General features: G+C 38.9%; 1 protein-coding gene and 1 long non-coding RNA gene across 9 annotated transcripts in view; both read right to left on the bottom strand.

The window, feature by feature from the left end:
* The window catches only part of LOC133659429 (uncharacterized), a 236,094-nt gene that overhangs the window by 66,382 nt on the left and 144,325 nt on the right, over positions 1-25,387 (bottom strand). The window lies entirely within an intron of this gene.
* The window catches only part of LOC133658813 (large ribosomal subunit protein eL14-like), a 120,318-nt gene continuing 103,746 nt past the window's right edge, over positions 8,816-25,387 (bottom strand). For 6 of the 7 annotated variants that reach the window (XM_062061232.1, XM_062061233.1, XM_062061237.1 and 3 more), the window contains 5 exons: positions 16,160-16,261; positions 15,048-15,142; positions 14,875-14,974; positions 9,208-9,261; positions 8,816-9,080 (listed from right to left, as the gene is read on the bottom strand). In XM_062061232.1, coding sequence (XP_061917216.1) covers positions 8,847-9,080; positions 9,208-9,261; positions 14,875-14,974; positions 15,048-15,142; positions 16,160-16,261 — 585 coding nt within the window. In that variant the 3' untranslated portion in view covers positions 8,816-8,846. Of the gene's footprint in view, positions 9,081-9,207; positions 9,262-14,874; positions 14,975-15,047; positions 15,143-16,159; positions 16,262-18,198; positions 18,304-25,387 lie in introns of those variants that run through there. The other variant, XM_062061238.1, reaches the window with a different exon arrangement.

Below are 25,387 nucleotides of genomic sequence, written 5' to 3'. Positions count from 1 at the left end.
ACACCAGTACATTCTATAATAACACCAGAAGAAGATTAGATGTGACACAAGTAGAGTGTCTAAACACCAGTACATTCTATAATAACACCAGAAGATTAGATGTGACACAAGTAGTGTCTAAACACCAGTACATTCTATAATAACACCAGAAGAAGATTAGATGTGACACAAGTAGAGTGCTCTAAACACCAGTACATTCTATAATAACACCAGAAGAAGATTAGATGTGACACAAGTAGAGTGTCTAAACACCAGTACATTCTATAATAACACCAGAAGAAGATTAGATGTGACACAAGTAGAGTGTCCTAAACACCAGTACATTCTATAATAACACCAGAAGATTAGATGTGACACAAGTAGTGTCTAAACACCAGTACATTCTATAATAACACCAGAAGATTAGATGTGACACAAGTAGTCTCTAAACACCAGTACATTCTATAATAACACCAGAAGAAGATTAGATGTGACACAAGTAGAGTGTCTAAACACCAGTACATTCTATAATAACACCGGAAGAAGATTAGATGTGACACAAGTAGAGTGTCTAAACACCAGTACATTCTATAATAACACCAGAAGAAGATTAGATGTGACACAAGTAGTCTCTAAACACCAGTACATTCTATAATAACACCAGAAGATTAGATGTGACACAAGTAGTGTCTAAACACCAGTACATTCTATAATAACACCAGAAGAAGATTAGATGTGACACAAGTAGAGTGTCTAAACACCAGTACATTCTATAATAACACCAGAAGATTAGATGTGACACAAGTAGAGTGTCTAAACACCAGTACATTCTATAATAACACCAGAAGAAGATTAGATGTGACACAAGTAGAGTGTCTAAACACCAGTACATTCTATAATAACACCGGAAGAAGATTAGATGTGACACAAGTAGAGTGTCTAAACACCAGTACATTCTATAATAACACCAGAAGAAGATTAGATGTGACACAAGTAGAGTCGTCTAAACACCAGTACATTCTATAATAACACCAGAAGATTAGATGTGACACAAGTAGAGTGTCTAAACACCAGTACATTCTATAATAACACAGGAAGAAGATTAGATGTGACACAAGTAGAGTGTCTAAACACCAGTACATTCTATAATAACACCAGAAGAAGATTAGATGTGACACAAGTAGAGTGTCTAAACACCAGTACATTCTATAATAACACCAGAAGATTAGATGTGACACAAGTAGAGTGTCTAAACACCAGTACATTCTATAATAACACCAGAAGAAGATTAGATGTGACACAAGTAGAGTGTCTAAACACCAGTACATTCTATAATAACACCAGAAGAAGATTAGATGTGACACAAGTAGTCTCTAAACACCAGTACATTCTATAATAACACCAGAAGATTAGATGTGACACAAGTAGAGTGTCTAAACACCAGTACATTCTATAATAACACCAGAAGAAGATTAGATGTGACACAAGTAGAGTGTTCTAAACACCAGTACATTCTATAATAACACCAGAAGATTAGATGTGACACAAGTAGAGTGTCTAAACACCAGTACATTCTATAATAACACCAGAAGATTAGATGTGACACAAGTAGAGTGTCTAAACACCAGTACATTCTATAATAACACCAGAAGAAGATTAGATGTGACACAAGTAGAGTGTCTAAACACCAGTACATTCTATAATAACACCAGAAGAAGATTAGATGTGACACAAGTAGAGTGTCTAAACACCAGTACATTCTATAATAACACCAGAAGAAGATTAGATGTGACACAAGTAGAGTGTCTAAACACCAGTACATTCTATAATAACACCAGAAGATTAGATGTGACACAAGTAGAGTGTCTAAACACCAGTACATTCTATAATAACACCAGAAGACTAGATGTGACACAAGTAGAGTGTCTAAACACCAGTACATTCTATAATAACACCAGAAGATTAGATGTGACACAAGTAGTGTCTAAACACCAGTACATTCTATAATAACACCAGAAGATTAGATGTGACACAAGTAGAGTGTCTAAACACCAGTACATTCTATAATAACACCAGAAGATTAGATGTGACACAAGTAGAGTGTCTAAACACCAGTACATTCTATAATAACACCAGAAGAAGATTAGATGTGACACAAGTAGAGTGTGTAAACACCAGTACATTCTATAATAACACCAGAAGAAGATTAGATGTGACACAAGTAGTCTCTAAACACCAGTACATTCTATAATAACACCAGAAGAAGATTAGATGTGACACAAGTAGAGTGTCTAAACACCAGTACATTCTATAATAACACCAGAAAGATTAGATGTGACACAAGTAGAGTGTCTAAACACCAGTACATTCTATAATAACACCAGAAGATTAGATGTGACACAAGTAGTGTCTAAACACCAGTACATTCTATAATAACACCAGAGAAGATTAGATGTGACACAAGTAGAGTGTCTAAACACCAGTACATTCTATAATAACACCAGAAGAAGATTAGATGTGACACAAGTAGAGTGTCTAAACACCAGTACATTCTATAATAACACCAGAAGATTAGATGTGACACAAGTAGAGTGTCTAAACACCAGTACATTCTATAATAACACCAGAAGAAGATTAGATGTGACACAAGTAGAGTGTCTAAACACCAGTACATTCTATAATAACACCAGAAGATTAGATGTGACACAAGTAGAGTGTCTAAACACGCAGTACATTCTATAATAACACCAGAAGATTAGATGTGACACAAGTAGTGTGTCTAAACACCAGTACATTCTATAATAACACAAGAAGATTAGATGTGACACAAGTAGTGTCTAAACACCAGTACATTCTATAATAACACCAGAAGAAGATTAGATGTGACACAAGTAGAGTGTCTAAACACCAGTACATTCTATAATAACACCAGAAGAAGATTAGATGTGACACAAGTAGAGTGTCTAAACACCAGTACATTCTATAATAACACCAGAAGATTAGATGTGTTGCTAGTAGTTTTTAAATACATCCTAATGCTAATTAATAATAACAGATTTGTTTTTAGATGTATACATTTTTTTAGCCTTTTATCCAATCGACTTCATTTATATAGAACATTCTAGAAAACAACACATGTGCTGCACATTTACAAGCAGGATACAACTAAGGAGAGTCAATGGTAAGAAAACACTAGGGAAAATTATATCATTATAGCAGATTAGGTGACCACGCCCATAACCACGCCCCCTGACCTTCTTGGCAGTCTCTGCTGTTGTAGCATGTTGCTAGCTACACCTCTGTTCCAATGTAATAAACACCTTGTTGGATACTTCACATTACACTCTGGTCATACTATGTTCCATGTATTCTATATGTTCCATGTATTCTATATGTTCCATGCATTCTATATGTTCCATGCATTCTATATGTTCCATGTATTCTATATGTTCCATGCATTCTATATGTTCCATGCATTCTATATGTTCCATGCATTCTATATGTTCCATGCATTCTATATGTTCCATGTATTCTATATGTTCCATGCATTCTATATGTTCCATGCATTCTATATGTTCCATGCATTCTATATGTTCCATGCATTCTATATGTTCCATGTATTCTATATGTTCCATGCATTCTATATGTTCCATGTATTCTATATGTTCCATGTATTCTATATGTTCCATGCATTCTATATGTTCCATGCATTCTATATGTTCCATGTATTCTATATGTTCCATGCATTCTATATGTTCCATGCATTCTATATGTCCATGCATTCTATATGTTCCATGCATTCTATATGTTTCCATGCATTCTATATGTTCCATGCATTCTATATGTTCCATGCATTCTATATGTTCCATGTATTCTATATGTTCCATGTAATTCTATATGTTCCATGCATTCTATATGTTCCATGCATTCTATATGTTCCATGTATTCTATATGTTCCATGCATTCTATATGTTCCATGCATTCTATATGTTCCATGCATTCTATATGTTCCATGCATTCTATATGTTCCATGCATTCTATATGTTCCATGCATTCTATATGTTCCATGCATTCTATATGTTCCATGCATTCTATATGTTCCATGTATTCTATATGTTCCATGTATTCTATATGTTCCATGCATTCTATATGTTTCCATGTATTCTATATGTCCATGTATTCTATATGTTCCATGCATTCTATATGTTCCACGCATTCTATATGTTCCACGTATTCTATATGTTCCACGTATTCTATATGTTCCACGTATTCTATATGTTCCACGCATTCTATATGTTCCATGCATTCTATATGTTCCATGCATTCTATATGTTCCATGCAATCTATATGTTCCATGCATTCTATATGTTCCATGTATTCTATATGTTCCATGTATTCTATATGTTCCATGTATTCTATATGTTCCATGCATTCTATATGTTCCATGTATTCTATATGTTCCATGCATTCTATATGTTCCATGCATTCTATATGTTCCATGTATTCTATATGTTCCATGTATTCTATATGTTCCATGCATTCTATATGTTCCATGCATTCTATATGTTCCATGTATTCTATATGTTCCATGCATTCTATATGTTCCATGCATTCTATATGTTCCATGTATTCTATATGTTCCATGTATTCTATATGTTCCATGCATTCTATGTTCCATGTATTCTATATGTTCCATGCATTCTATATGTTCCATGCATTCTATATGTTCCATGTATTCTATATGTTCTATGCATTCTATATGTTCCATGCATTCTATATGTTCATGTATTCTATATGTTCCATGTATTCTATATGTTCTATGCATTCTATATGTTCCATGCATTCTATATGTTCCATGTATTCTGTATGTTCCATGTATTCTGTATGTTTCATGTATTCTATATGTTCCATGTATTCTATATGTTCCATGTATTCTATATGTTCCATGCATTCTATATGTTCCATGCATTCTATATGTTCCATGCATTCTATATGTTCCATGTATTCTATATGTTTCATGTATTCTATATGTTCCATGCATTCTATATGTTCCATGTATTCTATATGTTCCATGCATTCTATATGTTCCATGCATTCTATATGTTCCATGCATTCTATATGTTCCATGTATTCTATATGTTCCATGCATTCTATATGTTCCATGCATTCTATATGTTCCATGCATTCTATATGTTCCATGCATTCTATATGTTCCATGTATTCTATATGTTCCATGCATTCTATATGTTCCATGCATTCTATATGTTCCATGCATTCTATATGTTCCATGCATTCTATATGTTCCATGTATTCTATATGTTCCATGCATTCTATATGTTCCATGTATTCTATATGTTCCATGTATTCTATATGTTCCATGTATTCTATATGTTCCATGTATTCTATATGTTCCATGCATTCTATATGTTCCATGTATTTTTCATTTTCACATCACAAACACATCATTTTCCATGTGTTTTTACTGCACGCTAGATCTATTTCTATTGTGTTGTGTTTCTACCAGCTTGTTGTACATAAATGCATGCATATATTTGCCTTTCTTCATTCACTTTACATTCATTGAATAATAAACCTTACTGTAGTTCAAAGAAAAAGAGTGTTTTTAATCAAAGTGTCAGGTAAAGTGTCCTCCAACATGTTGGTGATGATGATAGCTCGTGCATCATTTGGAAGAAGAAATAAAGAATGTTGGTGTGCTTTAACAAAGATGAACAACTAAGTCAAGAAATAAAGAATGCTGGAGGCCAGTGTGTGTTAACAAAGAGCCGCACGTCGGAGCCCGCGGCGGCGTGCACTTCACTACTTCCACCGGAGACGAGGCGGCGTGCACTTCATTACTTCCACCGAGGCCGCGGCGGCGTGCACTTCACTACTTCCACCGGAGACGAGGCCGCGGTGGCGGCGGCGTGCACTTCACTACTTCCACCGGAGACGAGGCCGCGGCGGCGTGCACTTCACTACTTCCACCGGAGACGAGGCCGCGGCGGCGTGATTACTTACCCGGAGACGAGGAGAAGGAAGCGGTCGCTCGTCCTCTTCGGTTCCCTTCCACCAGACGGCGAGTCTTCAGCCGCTACAACTACGGCTTTCGACGATGTTGTGTGCCGCCGACGCTTGCGTGATAATCCCAACCGCCGGAGGTGGACGCAGACGGCGTTTAGAAGCGAATATTGTCGGTGGACATTGTCAGCGTCTCTTCCTCCCCGTCGTTCGGCTTCGTCAAGCAGCGGATGTGGTTAGTGCTGGGGCAGGAAATTAGCACGCGTCGCAGCTTTCAGAACAAAAGCATAGCCATGTTATTCGTGAAGTTATTTTACAGCCCTACGTTTGATTACATCCAACTAAAAGAAGCAAATCCAATTATTATATATATATTTTTTAAATACACTCCTTTTTTTTCAAACGAGCGCGTTATGGCTAAACAATTATTTTATTTTCAATTCGCATTAACCGGCTTCCGGTATAATGTGAACTTCATTGTCACTGCGCATCCACAACGTTGGTCTCTGACGTCACAATTACGTTCATCGACGACAGAAATTTCACGGTGATAAAGCAACAAAAAAAGCGTACCTTTTTGTCGCCAGTAATCATAACAAGCCCGTACAATTAAAAGGCAGACTGGTAAATGATAGAACGAATATGCACAAAAGAGGTTTATGTGAAATTGCCTGCGTCCATGATCACAACGTGCAAGCCTTTTATGCCATCGCGGGAAGACGATGAGGGATTATTGCTAGTCCGATAGTTTGGTCTGCAGGTCGACATTGAAATGGATATTCTACACTGAACAGCTCATATGTTCCATGGTGGAAGAAGTGTGTTCAGTTTATGAGCATGGCGGTTAAAGCTGCCTAAAATATGCTTGCATTGAACAAAGAGCAGAATGTATTTGGTTATTCCTGATTTGTGCAGGTAAACAAAGCCACATGACTTGTGCAGGTAAACAAAGCACCATGACTTGTGCAGGTAAACAAAGCACCATGACTTGTGCAGGTAAACAAAGCACTATGACTTGTGCAGGTAAACAAAGCAACATGACTTGTGCAGGTAAACAAAGCACTATGACTTGTGCAGGTAAACAAAGCACCATGACTTGTGCAGGTAAACAAAGCACTATGACTTGTGCAGGTAAACAAAGCAACATGACTTGTGCAGGTAAACAAAGCACCATGACTTGTGCAGGTAAACAAAGCACCATGACTTGTGCAGGTAAACAAAGCACTATGACTTGTGCAGGTAAACAAAGCAACATGACTTGTGCAGGTAAACAAAGCAACATGATTTGTGCAGGTAAAAAAAGCAACATGACTTGTGCAGGTAAACAAAGCACCATGACTTGTGCAGGTAAACAAAGCACCATGACTTGTGCAGGTAAACAAAGCACTATGACTTGTGCAGGTAAACAAAGCACTATGACTTGTGCAGGTAAACAAAGCACCATGACTTGTGCAGGTAAACAAAGCAACATGACTTGTGCAGGTAAACAAAGCACCATGACTTGTGCAGGTAAACAAAGCACCATGACTTGTGCAGGTAAACAAAGCAACATGACTTGTGCAGGTAAACAAAGCACCATGACTTGTGCAGGTAAACAAAGCACCATGACTTGTGCAGGTAAACAAAGCACCATGACTTGTGCAGGTAAACAAAGTACCATGACTTGTGCAGGTAAACAAAGCAACATGACTTGTGCAGGTAAACAAAGCACCATGACTTGTTCAGGTAAACAAAGCACCATGACTTGTGCAGGTAAACAAAGCACCATGACTTGTGCAGGTAAACAAAGCAACATGACTTGTGCAGGTAAACAAAGCAACATGACTTGTGCAGGTAAACAAAGCACCATGACTTGTGCAGGTAAACAAAGCACCATGACTTGTGCAGGTAAACAAAGCACCATGACTTGTGCAGGTAAACAAAGCAACATGACTTGTGCAGGTAAACAAAGCACCATGACTTGTGCAGGTAAACAAAGCAACATGACTTGTGCAGGTAAACAAAGCACCATGACTTGTGCAGGTAAACAAAGCAACATGACTTGTGCAGGTAAACAAAGCAAATCGACTTGTGCAGGTAAACAAAGCACCATGACTTGTTCAGGTAAACAAAGCAACATGACTTGTGCAGGTAAACAAAGCAACATGCACAATGGACCACTGGCCCCTAGCGGCAATAAGAGGAAGTACATGGATCTGCTGTTGCGTAATAATGTCTCAGCCCCCCCCCCCCATCTTTTTTTTACAAGTGAAACATCCATCCATCCAATATGATGACATATTCATGATGGTTGATTAAAATGTATGTTTAGATGTCCATCATCCTGCAGTATTTCCATAGCCAAGTCGTATTTTGGCTTGCAATGCATTGCTATTTTTAGAAATGAAATGAGCAGCATTGGCAGATGACTTCCATCTTCAGCCTGAGGTGTTATTTGACTATTCAGTCACACAAAAATACATATTTGTACATTTCTGTCAATCGCCTTCATTGAGGGCCACATCAGTTATGGACGCTTTTTAAAAATATGAATGAGCGGTAGAAATGGATGGATGGAATGTGGGTAATAACCTGTAAGTAATCATGATTAATATTGTAGATTGAAAAAACATCATTTGACAGCACTAATATAAATGTACGACCTCCCATGCATTTGATTAGATGTTATGCACAAACTTGCTTTGAAACGACAATTAGTATCTTGACATAAATGTTTTGAGCAATATGATGTAGAATAAAGACATGAAGTATTTGACACATAAAATGAGGTTATATTTCAAGCTTGCAAGTTGATAAAGATTGACAGACAAAAAGGTGGAGAAGCAAAGTTTATTTTGAAAAAGGTTTCACTCTTTCGCCTCCACTTTCTCTGGCTCTGCTTTCTTAGCGCCTGCTTTCTTTAGGCCTTTCTTTAGGCCCGCTTTCCTCGGGCCCGTTTTCTTTGCGCGCACTTTCTTTGCGGCCGCTTTTTTTGCGTCCGCTTTGTCTGTGCCCCCTTTCTTGGCTGCGTCCGCTTTCCTTGCCGCCTTCTTTGCTGCGTTCTGCAGCCTTTTCACCTCAACCTTGATGAGCCTGTTCCTCTGCAGAAGCAACGTGTATCATTACAAACAGCTAGTTAAGGAGGTACACTTGTAGTCAACAGCTAGTTTATCAGCTGTGCAGAAGACTGCTTCTTCATGCAAAGTGTTGTGCAAGGACAAGACTTACAATCCTCCTGGCCTGCATCACCCTGTAGCGGTCAAAGTCAGACATTTTGGCCCTCTGCAAAGAAGTTCAAAGTATGCATTAAACCTGGGATGGAATTCTTGTACAACACTTTGTTCAGTTGAGATATAAAAAACCCAAAAGGTACAACTGCCTGTAAAAATATTAGTTGCACCTTTTTCTGTGGCGGCACATTCAAAATGGAGAAAAAAGCAACAATAAGCAAGGAAAGCTGCTTGTCATGTCTACTCCAAGTTGGACACATACCACAGTAATCTTTGCTATCTTGTATATGTGACATGATGTACTTCCACTAGTACGGAGCTTGTAATGGACAACTGGTTAGAGTGGACACTTGCTAAAAGCCAGGCTTCAAACTGACTTTTGTCATAACATCTTTCTAAAATTCATTTGACAAGAGAAGCATGAAGATATTTCTTTTAGTGGCAGACACCTTATAACACACACAGGCCATTAAAAACAATGTTTCCTGGGATGTATGGCACACAAATCAAATACATTTTTATCACAAAAAATTAGATTTACGATTTTATCCCCCTGTTTTTTTTAAAGAAACCATTAAATACAAATGACAGTGATAATTCAAAACAAGTTTTTCTTTTATTGGGTTCAAAACTAGTAGTTGGAAAAGACACTGCATCTTATTCTTAGCAAAATTCTAATTTGTACAAGGTTGTTCTTTTTAGACCAGATATTAATTGTACTTTTTATGGAACAATTTTCAAAGAATTAAAATAATTGCTTCCCTTGCAAAGCAATAATTCTGTTAACAAAAATGCAGCATTGCATGCAAATAAAAACTTCTGTCTTGAATGACATACTTGTGAAAATAAACATGCAGTATTATATGTTGTATGCATAGAGGATTGTAATAGTTTCAGTAAGTGGATAAAGTAAAGAGACTTTTTCATTGTTGGTGTGCTTTAGTGATGCATGGTGCTTCTTTCTCATCATCTCCATACAAACCTGCTGGAAATGATCCCACCACACGAAGGTGACTTCTTGTTTGCCTGCTCAACAATTCTATTTGCCACACTCCACTGGAGGCTTCATGTTCACATGCTGGAACAAGTTAGTTGTGCTGATGCCTTTTTCAAACAAACGCCTGGTGCCGCAAACCCAAATACAACACTTTTCTATTCTTTGGAACAAATGTCTCGCTCTCATTAGCGTTAGCCATGTTTGGCTATGTGAGCCGCTAAGGAAGTAAGGGAGCGGGCGAGGGCTACGGAAGCTCCTGAGGGGCAGAAAGTATGGCGGAGCAAGTGGAGAAAAAAAGTGATTTTTGAATAGTCTGCAACAAAAAAGTAGAATATATAGATAAAATTGATATATGGCCCAGATGTAGCGTGCACTAATTATAGCGGTACCAATAATTGATTGGTATCCATGATTTATTCCATTTAGATGTAAGTGTAGTTTGTGCAGACCTAAAGAAAAGCTGCACCGTCAACAGCACCATCATTTCCCCAACACAGCAATAGGCTGCATTTGAGGCAGCTTCTTTAACGGCCAGCGTTCCCGTGGACTTTCAAACATCGCCGTAGCCATGCTGCTTTTTTAGGTGGCTCATCAGGTTGGATGTGTTGAAGCTCGATGGGTTTTTTCCTTCCTTGTGGAATGTTTGCAAAACATTTGGGGCAAATAGCAGCTGGCAAAATGTTTTCTCTTCAACACACACGACTATGTTTGTTTACAGTGAGCTAAATGTATTCAGCTCAGCAGCCTGAGATTGGAGAAAAGGAGCACTTGATTTGCTTACCCTAACCCACCATAGCAGCGCATATATCCATTATCAGAAGATTACTGGTACAATTCCTCTTATGTCATACACTCAGGTTTTTATGGGGACAGACTTTTTTTGCAAACTCCACTGGTGTGGCAGGACATTTCTCAAACACCAGAGTGTGGGAAATGTGTTTGTAAGGTGTCAATCTGAGCTAAGGCTGGACAATTCATCACATTTCAGTTTTGACTGCTTTTTCACAATCATGAATATATAATCATTAGATGAATAGGCCACACAACATGCATGCACATTTCAGAGCGAAAGGGATGAGTGAGCACAAAAAGTTTGGGATCTCACCACGGTTGCTCTTTTTTTATTTGACACAGTGCTAGTATGCCTAAACCAGGGGTCAGCAACCTTTATCACTCAAAGAGCCATTTTGACGAGTTTCACTAATTAAAGAAAACAATGGGAGCCACAGAACTTTTTAGAAATTGAAAATGAAATAACACTGCATACAAAGCTTTATTTTGCTTTGTTTTAACCAGGAGTCTCAGACACACGCCCGGCCCGCACCTAATTATGACCATTTAATGTTAATGTGGCCCGCAACTTTTGTATGAATGCTGCTTGACAGCGTCATACCTGCCAACCCCCCCAATTTTCCCGGGAGACACCCGAAATTTAGGGAGTGATGTCACTGCCTTTAGCGCCCTCTACAGACTGCTCAAACAGCGTACCTGCTTGGCTACAAGTTGAATACAGCTTCTGCTAGCACACGTGGGAGACAGCAAGGCATACTTGCTCAACAGCCACACAGCTTACACACCAAAAAAGAATGAAAAACACATTTCTGGAGAACATCCGCACTGTAACACAACAGAACGAATACCCAGAATCCCATGCAGCTGTAACTCTTCCGGTCTACATTATACACCCCACGCTACCACCAAACCCCGCCCACCTAAACCGACGCACGGAGGGGGGTTGATGTGTGGGGGGGTTCGGTGGTAGCGTGGGGTGTATAATGTAGACCGGAAGAGTTAGGGTTGCCTGGGATTCTGGGTATTGGTTCTGTTGTGTTTATGTTGTGGATGTTCTCCTGAAATGTGTTTGTCATTCTTTTTTTGGTGTGGGTTCACAGTGTGGCGCATATTTGTAACGTAACAGTGTTAAAGTTGTTTTATACGGCTACCGTCAGTGTAAGCTGTGTGGCTGTTGAGCAAGTATGCCTTGCTGTCTCCCACGTGTGCTAGCAGAAGCTGCATACAACATGTGGCCGGGCTGGCACGCTGTTTGTGCAGGCTATAGAGGATAATAAATGCAATGCCATCACAGCACACCCAGCATTAAATTGTTAGGGTGAATATTGGAGAATATTTGCCCCGGGATATTTCTAGGAGAGGCACTGAGAGCCGTAAGTCTCCTGGGAAAATCGGAAGTATGCAGCTGAGCCGCATCAGAGTGGTCAAAGAGCCGCGGGTTGCCGACCCCTGGCCTAAACAATAATCACTAAACTCAACAATAAAACTAAGGCCGTATATTTTCCGCGTCTACGTAACCGTGGAAGTAGTCACATAATCGGCCTGCAAAATATCACAGAAAAGGACATAAATGTGAGTGAAACGCTGTCATTGTGAGATGGAACAATTGTTTGGGAACTCATTTATCTCCAACACAGCGACTAAACTAGCAAGAACAATCCAAACTCCTCTCATCTGCTTGTGAAGGATATAACAATGTATAAAGAGGATAGCAGTCACACCTGGAGAGATGTTTTCTTTTAAAGAACTGCCTCTTTACTTCTCAAGCTGAGACAGCACTCTTACCCCCTTCACAATAATAGTGCGGCACGCTACAGAATTAAGCTTTCAAAAAAGTACCTTACACAAGCATAATGTACTTAAAACACTTGATACTTTTACACAATTAAGCTTCGACATAAAATACTGGTCAATATTGTCCAAATGTGAGGATTTTTGCATTTATTAAACACGTTAAATGTTATTTGACAGAGAGCACACACTCTATTGTGGCAAAATAAGCGTGAGGGGATAAATAACGGGATTAAAAAACATTTGTTTATGATATTGCTATTATTTCAATTTATCATTACTATTTTATTTGTTGTGGTTTATTCGTCACAAAAGTACACAGGTTTTTTTTTTAACTATTGTATTTTTCGGATTATAAAGTGCACTTGAAACCCCTTCATTTTCTCAAAAATCGAGAGCGCACCTTTTTGCAATTTTATTTGGCACATGGTGTAATGATAAGTGTGACCAGTAGATGGCAGTCACACATAAGATATATTGTCAGCACATTAGGGCTACTGTTGTCAGACTACTGTGCTTCAACATATGGGGATTATTATGGTTTGGTATGAAAACCCCAAAATGGCTAATTGACATTATCTGGCGTTTTGTTTAGCAATATTATGCAAAACCTTTTTTTTTTAACCTTCTGATGTGTACTTGAGAACTGCTTAAGTCCTGAAATGTTGCACACGTCCACCGCAATTGTCATCCGTGCCGACGCCGTAGTTGATAAGCTGCTTCTTTTTCTCTATCTTCTTGTTGTGTGACATTCATCCTCCGCTGTTGTCATTTCTAATAGAAAGTAGTGTCAAGTTCTTACTTTTATCTGTCAGTAAACTCACCATGAAAGCACTAAAACATACCGGTGTAGTGACTTTACATTATTCACCCATGGTAACTTTAGTTATTAGAGAGTTCTGGGCGGATGGTTTTTCACGAGACACATTTCGGGCGTTGTTGTTGCACTAGTGAGCCACGGATGAGAAGATGCTGCCTCGTTATTGATTGAAGTAAAGTGTGAATGTCATTAAAACAGTTAGTTCCATCTTTTGACACTTCTTCCACTCCCGTCCTTGCACGCTACAACAAAGATGACGGGGAGAAGACGCTGTTGAAGGTGATAAATAAGACCGCCCACAAAACGGCAACTTGAAGATGTGTAAAACATCATCTATGCAACATTTTCACCACTACATGTTATGTAGATCTTTTACATTTAGAAAATAATCATAACATGACTCCTTTAATGCACCTTGTAAGGCAGTGCGCCTTTTGTATGAAAATAGATCTGAATAGATCCGGTGCACTCTATTATCCAAAAAATAAAGTACAGTTAAAGTTGAACTTTATCGGTACAAAACTCATATTTTCAAAAAAATAACTATTTTAAAGTGATTACCATATTAATAAAATAGTTATAATTAGGGATGTCCGATATTATCGGCCGGCCGATAAATGCGTTAAAATGTAATATCGGAAATTATCGGTATCGTTTTTAAAAAAATCTGTATCGGTTTTTTATTTTTTTTTAAATCAACATAAAAAACACAAGATACACTTACAATTAGTGCACCAACCCCAAAAAAAACCCTCCCCCATTTCTTTCTGTTATCAATATTCTGGTTCCTACATTATATATCAATATATATCAATACAGTCTGCAAGGGATACAGTCCGTAAGCACACATGATTGTGCGTGCTGCTGCTCCACTAATAGTACTAACCTTTAACAGTTAATTTTACTCATTTTCATTAATTACTAGTTTCTATGTAACTGTTTTTATATTGTTTTACTTTCTTTTTTATTCAAGAAAATGTTTTTAATTTAGTTATCTTATTTTATTATTATTTTTAAAAAGTACCTTATCTTCACCATACATGGTTGTCCAAATTAGGCATAACAATGTGTTAATTCCACGACTGCATATATCGGTTGATATCGGTATCGGTTGATATCTGTATCGGTAATTAAAGAGTTGGACAATATCGGAATATCGGCAAAAAGCCATTATCGGACATCCCTAGTTATAATTATTATTTTTGTCCAGCCCTAATCTGACCAATTCAATATTTGTATTATCTAGAAGAAAGATCCATGTTCACCTTCTCTCGTGCCTCGATCTTCTTGAACCAATTGCTCTGTTCCCACTTCTCGTTGACTTGGGCCTTCTCCCAGGCTCTCCTCACAAACTTCTGGCGGGCACTGTGGGTGAGCAGCCGTGTTAGGAAAGGCCAAACATTGGCGCAAAAAGGAAGAATGGAGTGATGCTCCGCACCTGTGAGGAACTTTGATGACATAGTCTGTGAGCTGCATGACCTTAAAGGGCAAAGCTTGCCTCTTCACACCTGTGCAGGGACCGTCCACAAGAGCCTGCAAATGCGCCAAACATACATTCAACAACAAAAAGAGCCCCATTGAAATGTCACCATTTTTGTCGCCAGCCCCTTAAAGGGGAACTGCAACTTTTGATGGAATTTTGCCTATCATTCACAATCCTAATGTGAGATAAGCACACATTTAAAATGCATTCTGACTTGTTAAAATAGACGTAAAGGAAAGTAAACAGTACAAACGCACTAACAATAAATATTAGCTAAAAATATATATGTAAAATAGTAACAATTACATTCATAACATGTAATATTTATGTATTTTGCCAATTTTAAGCATACAGTGGCGCATTAATGTAATAGATATCCTTCAACAACATATTTTATCAAGGCAGACCATGAGAGACAAGAAACCAAACAATCACATACTGTACAATGTCTGCTCTCACTAAGATGCAGACAGATAGGATGGTCATATTGCCAATAAGATGAAGAATTAATCATTATATTTGAGAAATGTTAAAATAAAAAGCTAGCACTCCAAACTAGCATCTTGTCTTTCATGCCATCTCTGGGTAGAAGTTGTGAATGTGGAAATAGTGTCAAAGCGCTTTGAGTACCTTGAAGGTAGAAAAGCGCTATACAAGTATAACCCATTTATCATTTATAAGTTGGCTGTCACAGAAGACCAACTTCTTAAGTTTATGTCCATAACCTTTTACTACCGAGGTAAGAGGCATGATTTGTAATCTAGAATTAACTTACACCAGCTAACATGCGATCACAATATGTCAACACTACAGCTGCACAAGCTAGTTAGCGCTCTGTGATCACACCGTGGCTAAAAAATGTTTGCCTGCCTAAACGCTTATAATCACAATACTTTGCAAATATTCAGGTCACAAAATGTAAATGGAGTATTGTAGGATGCATTTTTAGAATGATTTAAAGGCAAAACAGACTACCAGAACGAGCAGATTACAAATTTGAAAGCAAAAAAGTATTGTGAATGATAGGCAAAATTCCATAAAAGTACAGTTCTTTCTTAGGCACTCACCCTGTTTTGGTCAATAACGTCAACAATGGCCACCAGCTTGCCGGAATAAGGTCCAAAAGAGATGTAGACCACGCGGCCGATCTCAACAAAGCGCTTGAACACCTGAAAGTTGAAGATTAGAAAGTAAATACACAGTAAGCATATAAATCACAGGATAACATTTCTAAGATAGTGCTTTTAGAACAATTTAGCAGAATCACTGTGCAAAGTCAATTAAAATCACATGCCTATGATGCAAGGTTTTTTTTTACGCATTTGTGGATTATAGCACACAAAATGTACTATAAATGTCTCATTAATGGTCTGTAATGTCAACACCAGTGTCAGAGAAGGAATACCAAGTTCATTAATGGTAAGTACACGAGATATAGCTAGGGAGTGGTGTATTAAAGGTGTGGAACTTTCGTATATAAATGTTGTGTCACGTGTATTAATGCTGTTTTAATGTGTATTAATGTGTATTAATGCTGTTTGAATGTGTATTAATGCTGTTTAAATGTGTCTTAATGCTGTTTAAATGTGTCTTAATGCTGTTTAAATGTGTTTTAATGTGTATTAATGCTGTTTAAATGTGTATTAATGCTGTTTTAATGTGTATTAATGCTGTTTTAATGTGTATTAATGCTGTTTTAATGTGTATTAATGCTGTTTTAATGTGTATTAATGCTGTTTTAATGTGTATTAATGCTGTTTTAATTTGTATTAATGCTGTTTTAATCTATATTAATGCTGTTTTAATTTGTATTAATGCTGTTGTGTATAAATGCTGTTTTAATGTGTATAAATGTTGTGTCACGTGTATAATGCTGTTTTAATGTGTATTAATGCTGTGTCAACTTCAAACTTGAGCCACCAAGTTGGGCCAAAAGTAACCGATTAGCAGACTAGCTATTAGCGCTAGGCTAACTCCTTCTCATAATGTGTGTCGAAGCTAAACAACATGGACTTATTCAACAAAGTGAACGTTGGCTACAAGAACTACGACAAGGTTAGTTAGTTAACGCCACTTTTACAGAGACACATCCCTACAGCAAGGTTATTAGTTAGTTAACGCCACTACAACGGAGACACATTCCTACAGCAAGGTTAGTTAGTTAGTTAGTTAACACCACTATTACGTTGACACATTCCAGCAGCAAGGTTAGTTAGTTAGTTAACGCCACTATAACGGAGACACATTCCTACAGCAAGGTTAGTTAGTTAGTTAACACCACTATTACGTTGACACATTCCAGCAGCAAGGTTAGTTAGTTAACACCACTATTACGGAGACACATTTTAGCAGCAAGGTTAGTAAGTTAGTTAACGCTACTATTACGGAGACACATTTTAGCAGCAAGGTTAGTTAGTTAACGCCACTATTACGGAGACACATTTTAGCAGCAAGGTTAGTAAGTTAGTTAACGCTACTATTACGGAGACACATTTTAGCAGCAAGGTTAGTTAGTTAGTTAACGCCACTATTACGGAGACACATTTTAGCAGCAAGGTTAGTTAGTTAGTTAACGCCACTATTACGGAGACACATTTTAGCAGCAAGGTTAGTTAGGGCCACTATTACGGAGACACATTTTAGCACCAAGGTTAGTTAGGGCCACTACTACGGAGACACATTTTAGCAGCAAGGTTAGTTAGGGCCACTATTACGGAGACACATTTTAGCAGCAAGGTTAGTTAGGGCCACTATTACGGAGACACATTTTAGCAGCAAGGTTAGTTAGGGCCACTATTACGGAGACAAATTTTAGCAGCAAGGTTAGTTAGGGCCACTATTACGGAGACACATTTTAGCAGCAAGGTTAGTTAGGGCCACTATTACGGAGACACATTTTAGCAGCAAGGCCGCCCTGACCACGTTGCGGCCGACATTTTACCGTCGGGGAAAAAGGTCGACAAAAGTTGAACGCTGGCTTGAAACCCTTTTGGCTAAACTGCACGCGTGTGTTTGGTCTTCCGTGCGGTGAACATTGTAGCCCATAAAGGACACATTAAGGAGAAATTGCGTGGTGTAAATGCTAACTCCGTCATGGCGAACTTACCATGATGGCAGCCGGGGAGCAGAAAGGACGAGCAGACTTCCGGCAGGAGCAGATACCACTTCCGCTTACCAAGTACGCATGCGCAATATGTGCTCGCTCCAACGTCAGATTTTCCGCCATATTGTAAATATACTTGATGTACATATTATATTGTCTTTTAAATACACACACATTTTTATTTTGTATTCTTCTTTTGTCTGTTATTCCTCGTCTAAAGCGTATTCTGCTTCGTCAATGAAAGCACGAGCGGTGATGAGCTCACGCGTGTGTAACATATTTTATTTGTTCATTCGCCTGTTTATTGTGTCTTTTTTCCAACATTTGTGTGTTTATTGTGTCTTTTTCCAACATTTGTGTGTTTATTGTGTCTTTTTTCCAACACTTGTGTGTTTGTTGCTCCGATTGTGAGCTGTAACACCAGTTTTCCTGCACAGGTGGCCCACTAGATGGCAGCATCCCCATATACACAATACATGCTTGGTAGTAAGTTCAACATTTTACTACATTCATATCATCCATCCATTTCCTACCGCTTGTTTTATTATTCCCAGCTTTTTTGACCTGTGACTTTATCTTCAATAAAACTTCCACCCTACTTTCATCACACTAAACAGAAATCATATTTAATAACAGTTTTGTTTTTGTGAACTTTAGGTTTACACAGTCTAGGGTTGGTTTCTGATATTGTTTAGCAACATAGGAAAACCAGTCAAAGATCTCCTATATTAGAGGGGCGCTCTGCTTTTTTAAGGACATACCGTAAAAACATTTGTCACAGATCCTGCTTTTGACAGGAACGCTGGGCAGTTTTCAAGGACCATACTGCAAAAACACTAGTCAAAGACCCTCTCTATCAAGAGTGTGCTCTGCTGTTTATCGACGTCCCACTGGGGTGAGTTTTTCCTTGCCCGTATGTGGGCTCTGTACCGAGGATGTCGTTGTGGCTTGTGCAGCCCTTTGAGACACTTGTGATTTAGGGCTATATAAATAAACATTGATTGATTGATTGATTTATAAAGATCGACTGCAAAAGCACTAGTCAAAGATCCTCTCTATCAAGAGTGTGCTCTGCTGTTTACAAGGACCGACTGCAAAAGCACTAGTCAAAGATCCTCTCTATCAAGAGTGTGCTCTGCTGTTTACAAGGACCGACTGCAAAAACACTAGTCAAAGATCCTCTCTATTAAGAGTGTGCTCTGCTGTTTATAAGGACAGAGTGCAAAAGCACTAGTCAAAGATCCTCTCTATCAAGAGTGTGCTCTGCTGTTTATAAGGACCGACTGCAAAAACACTAGTCAAAGATCCTCTCTATCAAGAGTGTGATCTGCTGTTTATAAGGACCGACTGCAAAAACACTAGTCAAAGATCCTCTCTATTAAGAGTGTGCTCTGTTGTTTATAAGGACCGACTGCAAAAACACTAGTCAAAGATCCTCTCTATTAAGAGTGTGCTCTGCTGTTTACAAGGACCGACTGCAAAAGCACTAGTCAAAGATCCTCTCTATCAAGAGTGTGCTCTGCTGTTTATAAGGACCGACTGCAAAAACACTAGTCAAAGATCCTCTCTATCAAGAGTGTGCTCTGCTGTTTATAAGGACCGAGTGCAAAAGCACTAGTCAAAGATCCTCTCTATCAAGAGTGTGCTCTGCTGTTTATAAGGACCGACTGCAAAAGCACTAGTCAAAGATCCTCTCTATCAAGAGTGTGCTCTGCTGTTTATAAGGACCGACTGCAAAAGCACTAGTCAAAGATCCTCTCTATCAAGAGTGTGCTCTGCTGTTTATAAGGACCGAGTGCAAAAGCACTAGTCAAAGATCCTCTCTATCAAGAGTGTGCTCTGCTGTTTATAAGGACCGACTGCAAAAACACTAGTCAAAGATCCTCTCTATCAAGAGTGTGCTCTGCTGTTTATAAGGACCGAGTGCAAAAGCACTAGTCAAAGATCCTCTCTATCAAGAGTGTGCTCTGCTGTTTATAAGGACTGACTGCAAAAACACTAGTCAAAGATCCTCTCTATTAAGAGTGTGCTCTGTTGTTTATAAGGACCGACTGCAAAAACACTAGTCAAAGATCCTCTCTATTAAGAGTGTGCTCTGCTGTTTACAAGGACCGACTGCAAAAGCACTAGTCAAAGATCCTCTCTATCAAGAGTGTGCTCTGCTGTTTATAAGGACCGACTGCAAAAACACTAGTCAAAGATCCTCTCTATCAAGAGTGTGCTCTGCTGTTTATAAGGACCGAGTGCAAAAGCACTAGTCAAAGATCCTCTCTATCAAGAGTGTGCTCTGCTGTTTATAAGGACCGACTGCAAAAGCACTAGTCAAAGATCCTCTCTATCAAGAGTGTGCTCTGCTGTTTATAAGGACCGACTGCAAAAGCACTAGTCAAAGATCCTCTCTATCAAGAGTGTGCTCTGCTGTTTATAAGGACCGAGTGCAAAAGCACTAGTCAAAGATCCTCTCTATCAAGAGTGTGCTCTGCTGTTTATAAGGACCGACTGCAAAAACACTAGTCAAAGATCCTCTCTATCAAGAGTGTGCTCTGCTGTTTATAAGGACCGAGTGCAAAAGCACTAGTCAAAGATCCTCTCTATCAAGAGTGTGCTCTGCTGTTTATAAGGACTGACTGCAAAAACACTAGTCAAAGATCCTCTCTATCAAGAGTGTGCTCTGCTGTTTATAAGGACCGACTGCAAAAACACTAGTCAAAGATCCTCTCTATCAAGAGTGTGCTCTGCTGTTTATAAGGACCGACTGCAAAAGCACTAGTCAAAGATCCTCTCTATCAAGAGTGTGCTCTGCTGTTTATAAGGACCGACTGCAAAAACACTAGTCAAAGATCCTCTCTATCAAGAGTGTGCTCTGCTGTTTATAAGGACCGAGTGCAAAAGCACTAGTCAAAGATCCTCTCTATCAAGAGTGTGCTCTACTGTTTATAAGGACCGAGTGCAAAAGCACTAGTCAAAGATCCTCTCTATCAAGAGTGTGCTCTGCTGTTTATAAGGACCGACTGCAAAAGCACTAGTCAAAGATCCTCTCTATCAAGAGTGTGCTCTGCTGTTTATAAGGACCGAGTGCAAAAGCACTAGTCAAAGATCCTCTCTATCAAGAGTGTGCTCTGCTGTTTATAAGGACCGAGTGCAAAAGCACTAGTCAAAGATCCTCTCTATCAAGAGTGTGCTCTGCTGTTTATAAGGACCGACTGCAAAAGCACTAGTCAAAGATCCTCTCTATCAAGAGTGTGCTCTGCTGTTTATAAGGACCGACTGCAAAAGCACTAGTCAAAGATCCTCTCTATCAAGAGTGTGCTCTGCTGTTTATAAGGACCGAGTGCAAAAGCACTAGTCAAAGATCCTCTCTATCAAGAGTGTGCTCTGCTGTTTATAAGGACTGACTGCAAAAACACTAGTCAAAGATCCTCTCTATCAAGAGTGTGCTCTGCTGTTTATAAGGACCGAGTGCAAAAGCACTAGTCAAAGATCCTCTCTATCAAGAGTGTGCTCTGCTGTTTATAAGGACCGACTGCAAAAGCACTAGTCAAAGATCCTCTCTATCAAGAGTGTGCTCTGCTGTTTATAAGGACCGACTGCAAAAACACTAGTCAAAGATCCTCTCTATCAAGAGTGTGCTCTGCTGTTTATAAGGACCGAGTGCAAAAGCACTAGTCAAAGATCCTCTCTATCAAGAGTGTGCTCTGCTGTTTATAAGGACCGAGTGCAAAAGCACTAGTCAAAGATCCTCTCTATCAAGAGTGTGCTCTGCTGTTTATAAGGACCGACTGCAAAAGCACTAGTCAAAGATCCTCTCTATCAAGAGTGTGCTCTGCTGTTTATAAGGACCGACTGCAAAAGCACTAGTCAAAGATCCTCTCTATCAAGAGTGTGCTCTGCTGTTTATAAGGACCGAGTGCAAAAGCACTAGTCAAAGATCCTCTCTATCAAGAGTGTGCTCTGCTGTTTATAAGGACTGACTGCAAAAACACTAGTCAAAGATCCTCTCTATCAAGAGTGTGCTCTGCTGTTTATAAGGACCGAGTGCAAAAGCACTAGTCAAAGATCCTCTCTATCAAGAGTGTGCTCTGCTGTTTATAAGGACCGACTGCAAAAGCACTAGTCAAAGATCCTCTCTATCAAGAGTGTGCTCTGCTGTTTATAAGGACCGACTGCAAAAACACTAGTCAAAGATCCTCTCTATCAAGAGTGTGCTCTGCTGTTTATAAGGACCGAGTGCAAAAGCACTAGTCAAAGATCCTCTCTATCAAGAGTGTGCTCTGCTGTTTATAAGGACCGAGTGCAAAAGCACTAGTCAAAGATCCTCTCTATCAAGAGTGTGCTCTGCTGTTTATAAGGACCGACTGCAAAAGCACTAGTCAAAGATCCTCTCTATCAAGAGTGTGCTCTGCTGTTTATAAGGACCGACTGCAAAAACACTAGTCAAAGATCCTCTCTATCAAGAGTGTGCTCTGCTGTTTATAAGGACCGAGTGCAAAAGCACTAGTCAAAGATCCTCTCTATCAAGAGTGTGCTCTGCTGTTTATAAGGACCGACTGCAAAAACACTAGTCAAAGATCCTCTCTATCAAGAGTGTGCTCTGCTGTTTATAAGGACCGAGTGCAAAAGCACTAGTCAAAGATCCTCTCTATCAAGAGTGTGCTCTGCTGTTTATAAGGACCGAGTGCAAAAGCACTAGTCAAAGTAGCAAACTGTCTCTGTGTAAGGTTGCAATTTTCCATGCCAACAAAGCAAGCCTTCTTAATAAAAAGTGCTCAAAAGTAAGGCTACACTTTGCTAAATGTACATTGGATGTGACATATGTATGCTACTGCTTAGCATTAGCCACTTTTGGTGGTGATTTCAACATCTACAATTGTGTTAATGAACAGTACAACTAAAAGCATGTTACAAACAGCTGCTGTGTAAAAGGTACAATACTTACCTAGAAACACTTTGTCGGACTCAACAAAAGACAAGACTGGCACATCCAACATAATGGCAAAGACTACTTCCTGACTACGGCAGCACACCTAGGACAAAGTGAAATGTATTCATACTTGCTGTGATATGTTAGTATATCAGCTGAAAAGTAGTTCCATCCTGACAATGACTCTCCAAAACTGCAATGTCATGTCTTGGAAGTCTACTGTGTAAAAGGAGAGGCTCGCATATTGTTGTTTCATTTTGTAGATGACAGAAAATGATAATCATTTCAAATGGCAACTTTCTGGCTTTAAGAAACACAAAAATAAATGAAGAATATAAATTGTGGTAGTCAGTCACAGTTTCATTTTTAGATCAAGCCGTCAAGTAGAAATGATGGAATCACTCCAAACTGTGGAAAATATGGAATAACTTTGTAAACATCAGATTAAATGTTTATTAGTCCGCAGTTACAATGATTGTTCACACTTTGGAGAGCTGTTGCACCAGGTGGATTGACATGAATCATCAACAATCATGATCAATCATCAACATGAGAGATGAAACAAAGGAGAGGAATATCAAACTTCTTCAAGAAGGTCAAATGTTGCAAGATGTTGATGGTTCACAGACAGCAGTTTCTAAACCAAGTACAGACTGCATGGTGAGGTTGTAAAGTCTGCTGCTAGACCAAGGAAATGTACAGACTGCATGGTGAGGTTGTAAAGTCTACTGCTAGACCAAGGAAATGTACAGACTGCATGGTGAGGTTGTAAAGTCTACTGCTAGACCAAGGAAATGTACAGACTGCATGGTGAGGTTGTAAAGTCTGCTGCTAGACCAAGGAAATGTACAGACTGCATGGTGAGGTTGTAAAGTCTACTGCTAGACCAAGGAAATGTACAGACTGCATGGTGAGGTTGTAAAGTCTGCTGCTAGACCAAGGAAATGTACAGACTGCATGGTAAGGTTGTAAAGTCTGCTGCTAGACCAAGGAAATGTACAGACAACTTCAAGCAATAATGCTCTGCTATTTGAAGGACACGTTGTAAAAACACTGGTCAAAGATCATTTCTATGATGACATTCCTTAGCTCTTTTTAAGGACATATTGCAAAACCACTAGTCAAAGATCCTTTCTACGGTGGGAGTGTTCTATTGGTTTTAAGGCCATATTTCAAAAACACTAGTCAAACATCCTATCTATGACAAGAGTGCTATTCTATTTTTAAGGACATATGATAAAAACACTAGTCAAAGATCCTTTCTATAATAAGAGTTGTTTGCTGTTTTTAAGGACATATTGCAAAAACACGAGTCAAAGATCCTTTTTATGACGCGAGTGTTCTGCTATTTTAATGACATATTTCAAAAACACTAGTCAAAGATCCTATCTATGACAAGAGTGCTATTCTATTTTTAAGGACATATTATAAAAACACTAGTCAAAGATCCTTTCTATAATAAGAGTTGTTTGCTGTTTTTAAGGACATATTGCAAAAACACAAGTCATAGATCCTTTTTATGATGCGAGTGTTCTGCTATTTTAATGACATATAAAAACACTAGTCAAAGATCCTGTCTATAGTTAGAGTTTCAGCAGCCAAATATGCGTGTAAAAAGAAGCTAGCATGCAGAATGTTAGCATTGTGATGATGGAATGCTAACAGTTGTTGCTAAATGAGCTGGACTTTATGCTGCTGTGTCTTTCTAATGCTGATGTTTGCTGCAAGATCTGGGATCTTACATCATAACTTGTGGGCTTCAAGTCCTTCAAAGCAAACAAAAACATTGTTGAAGAAAAGCTTCCCGCCTGACCGGCGATAGGAAGTGGGATTACAAAGTCTTTGTCCACCTTTCCTGTTACCTCAATCCTGTTACCCTGGCACAAGAAAACAGCTTTGTTATTTGTGTGTGAAGGGAAGTCCTGTGTGACCTGTGGGGGGCACAACACCCTTCTACTTATCAATCTACTGCTCCACCACCACAACACCCTTCTACTTATCAATCTACTGCTCCACCACCACAACACCCTTCTACTTATCAATCTACTGCTCCACCACCACAACACCCTACTACTTATCAATCTACTGCTCCACCACCACAACACCCTTCTACTTATCAATCTACTGCTCCACCACCACAACACCCTTCTACTTATCAATCTACTGCTCCACCACCACAACACCCTTCTACTTATCAATCTACTGCTCCACCACCACAACACCCTTCTACTTATCAGTCTACTGCTCCACCACCACAACAACCTTCTACTT

This window comes from Entelurus aequoreus, linkage group LG10, assembly GCF_033978785.1.
Source record: "Entelurus aequoreus isolate RoL-2023_Sb linkage group LG10, RoL_Eaeq_v1.1, whole genome shotgun sequence".
Taxonomy (NCBI): domain Eukaryota; kingdom Metazoa; phylum Chordata; class Actinopteri; order Syngnathiformes; family Syngnathidae; genus Entelurus; species Entelurus aequoreus.
This window is presented reverse-complemented; position numbering and strand designations above follow the sequence as displayed.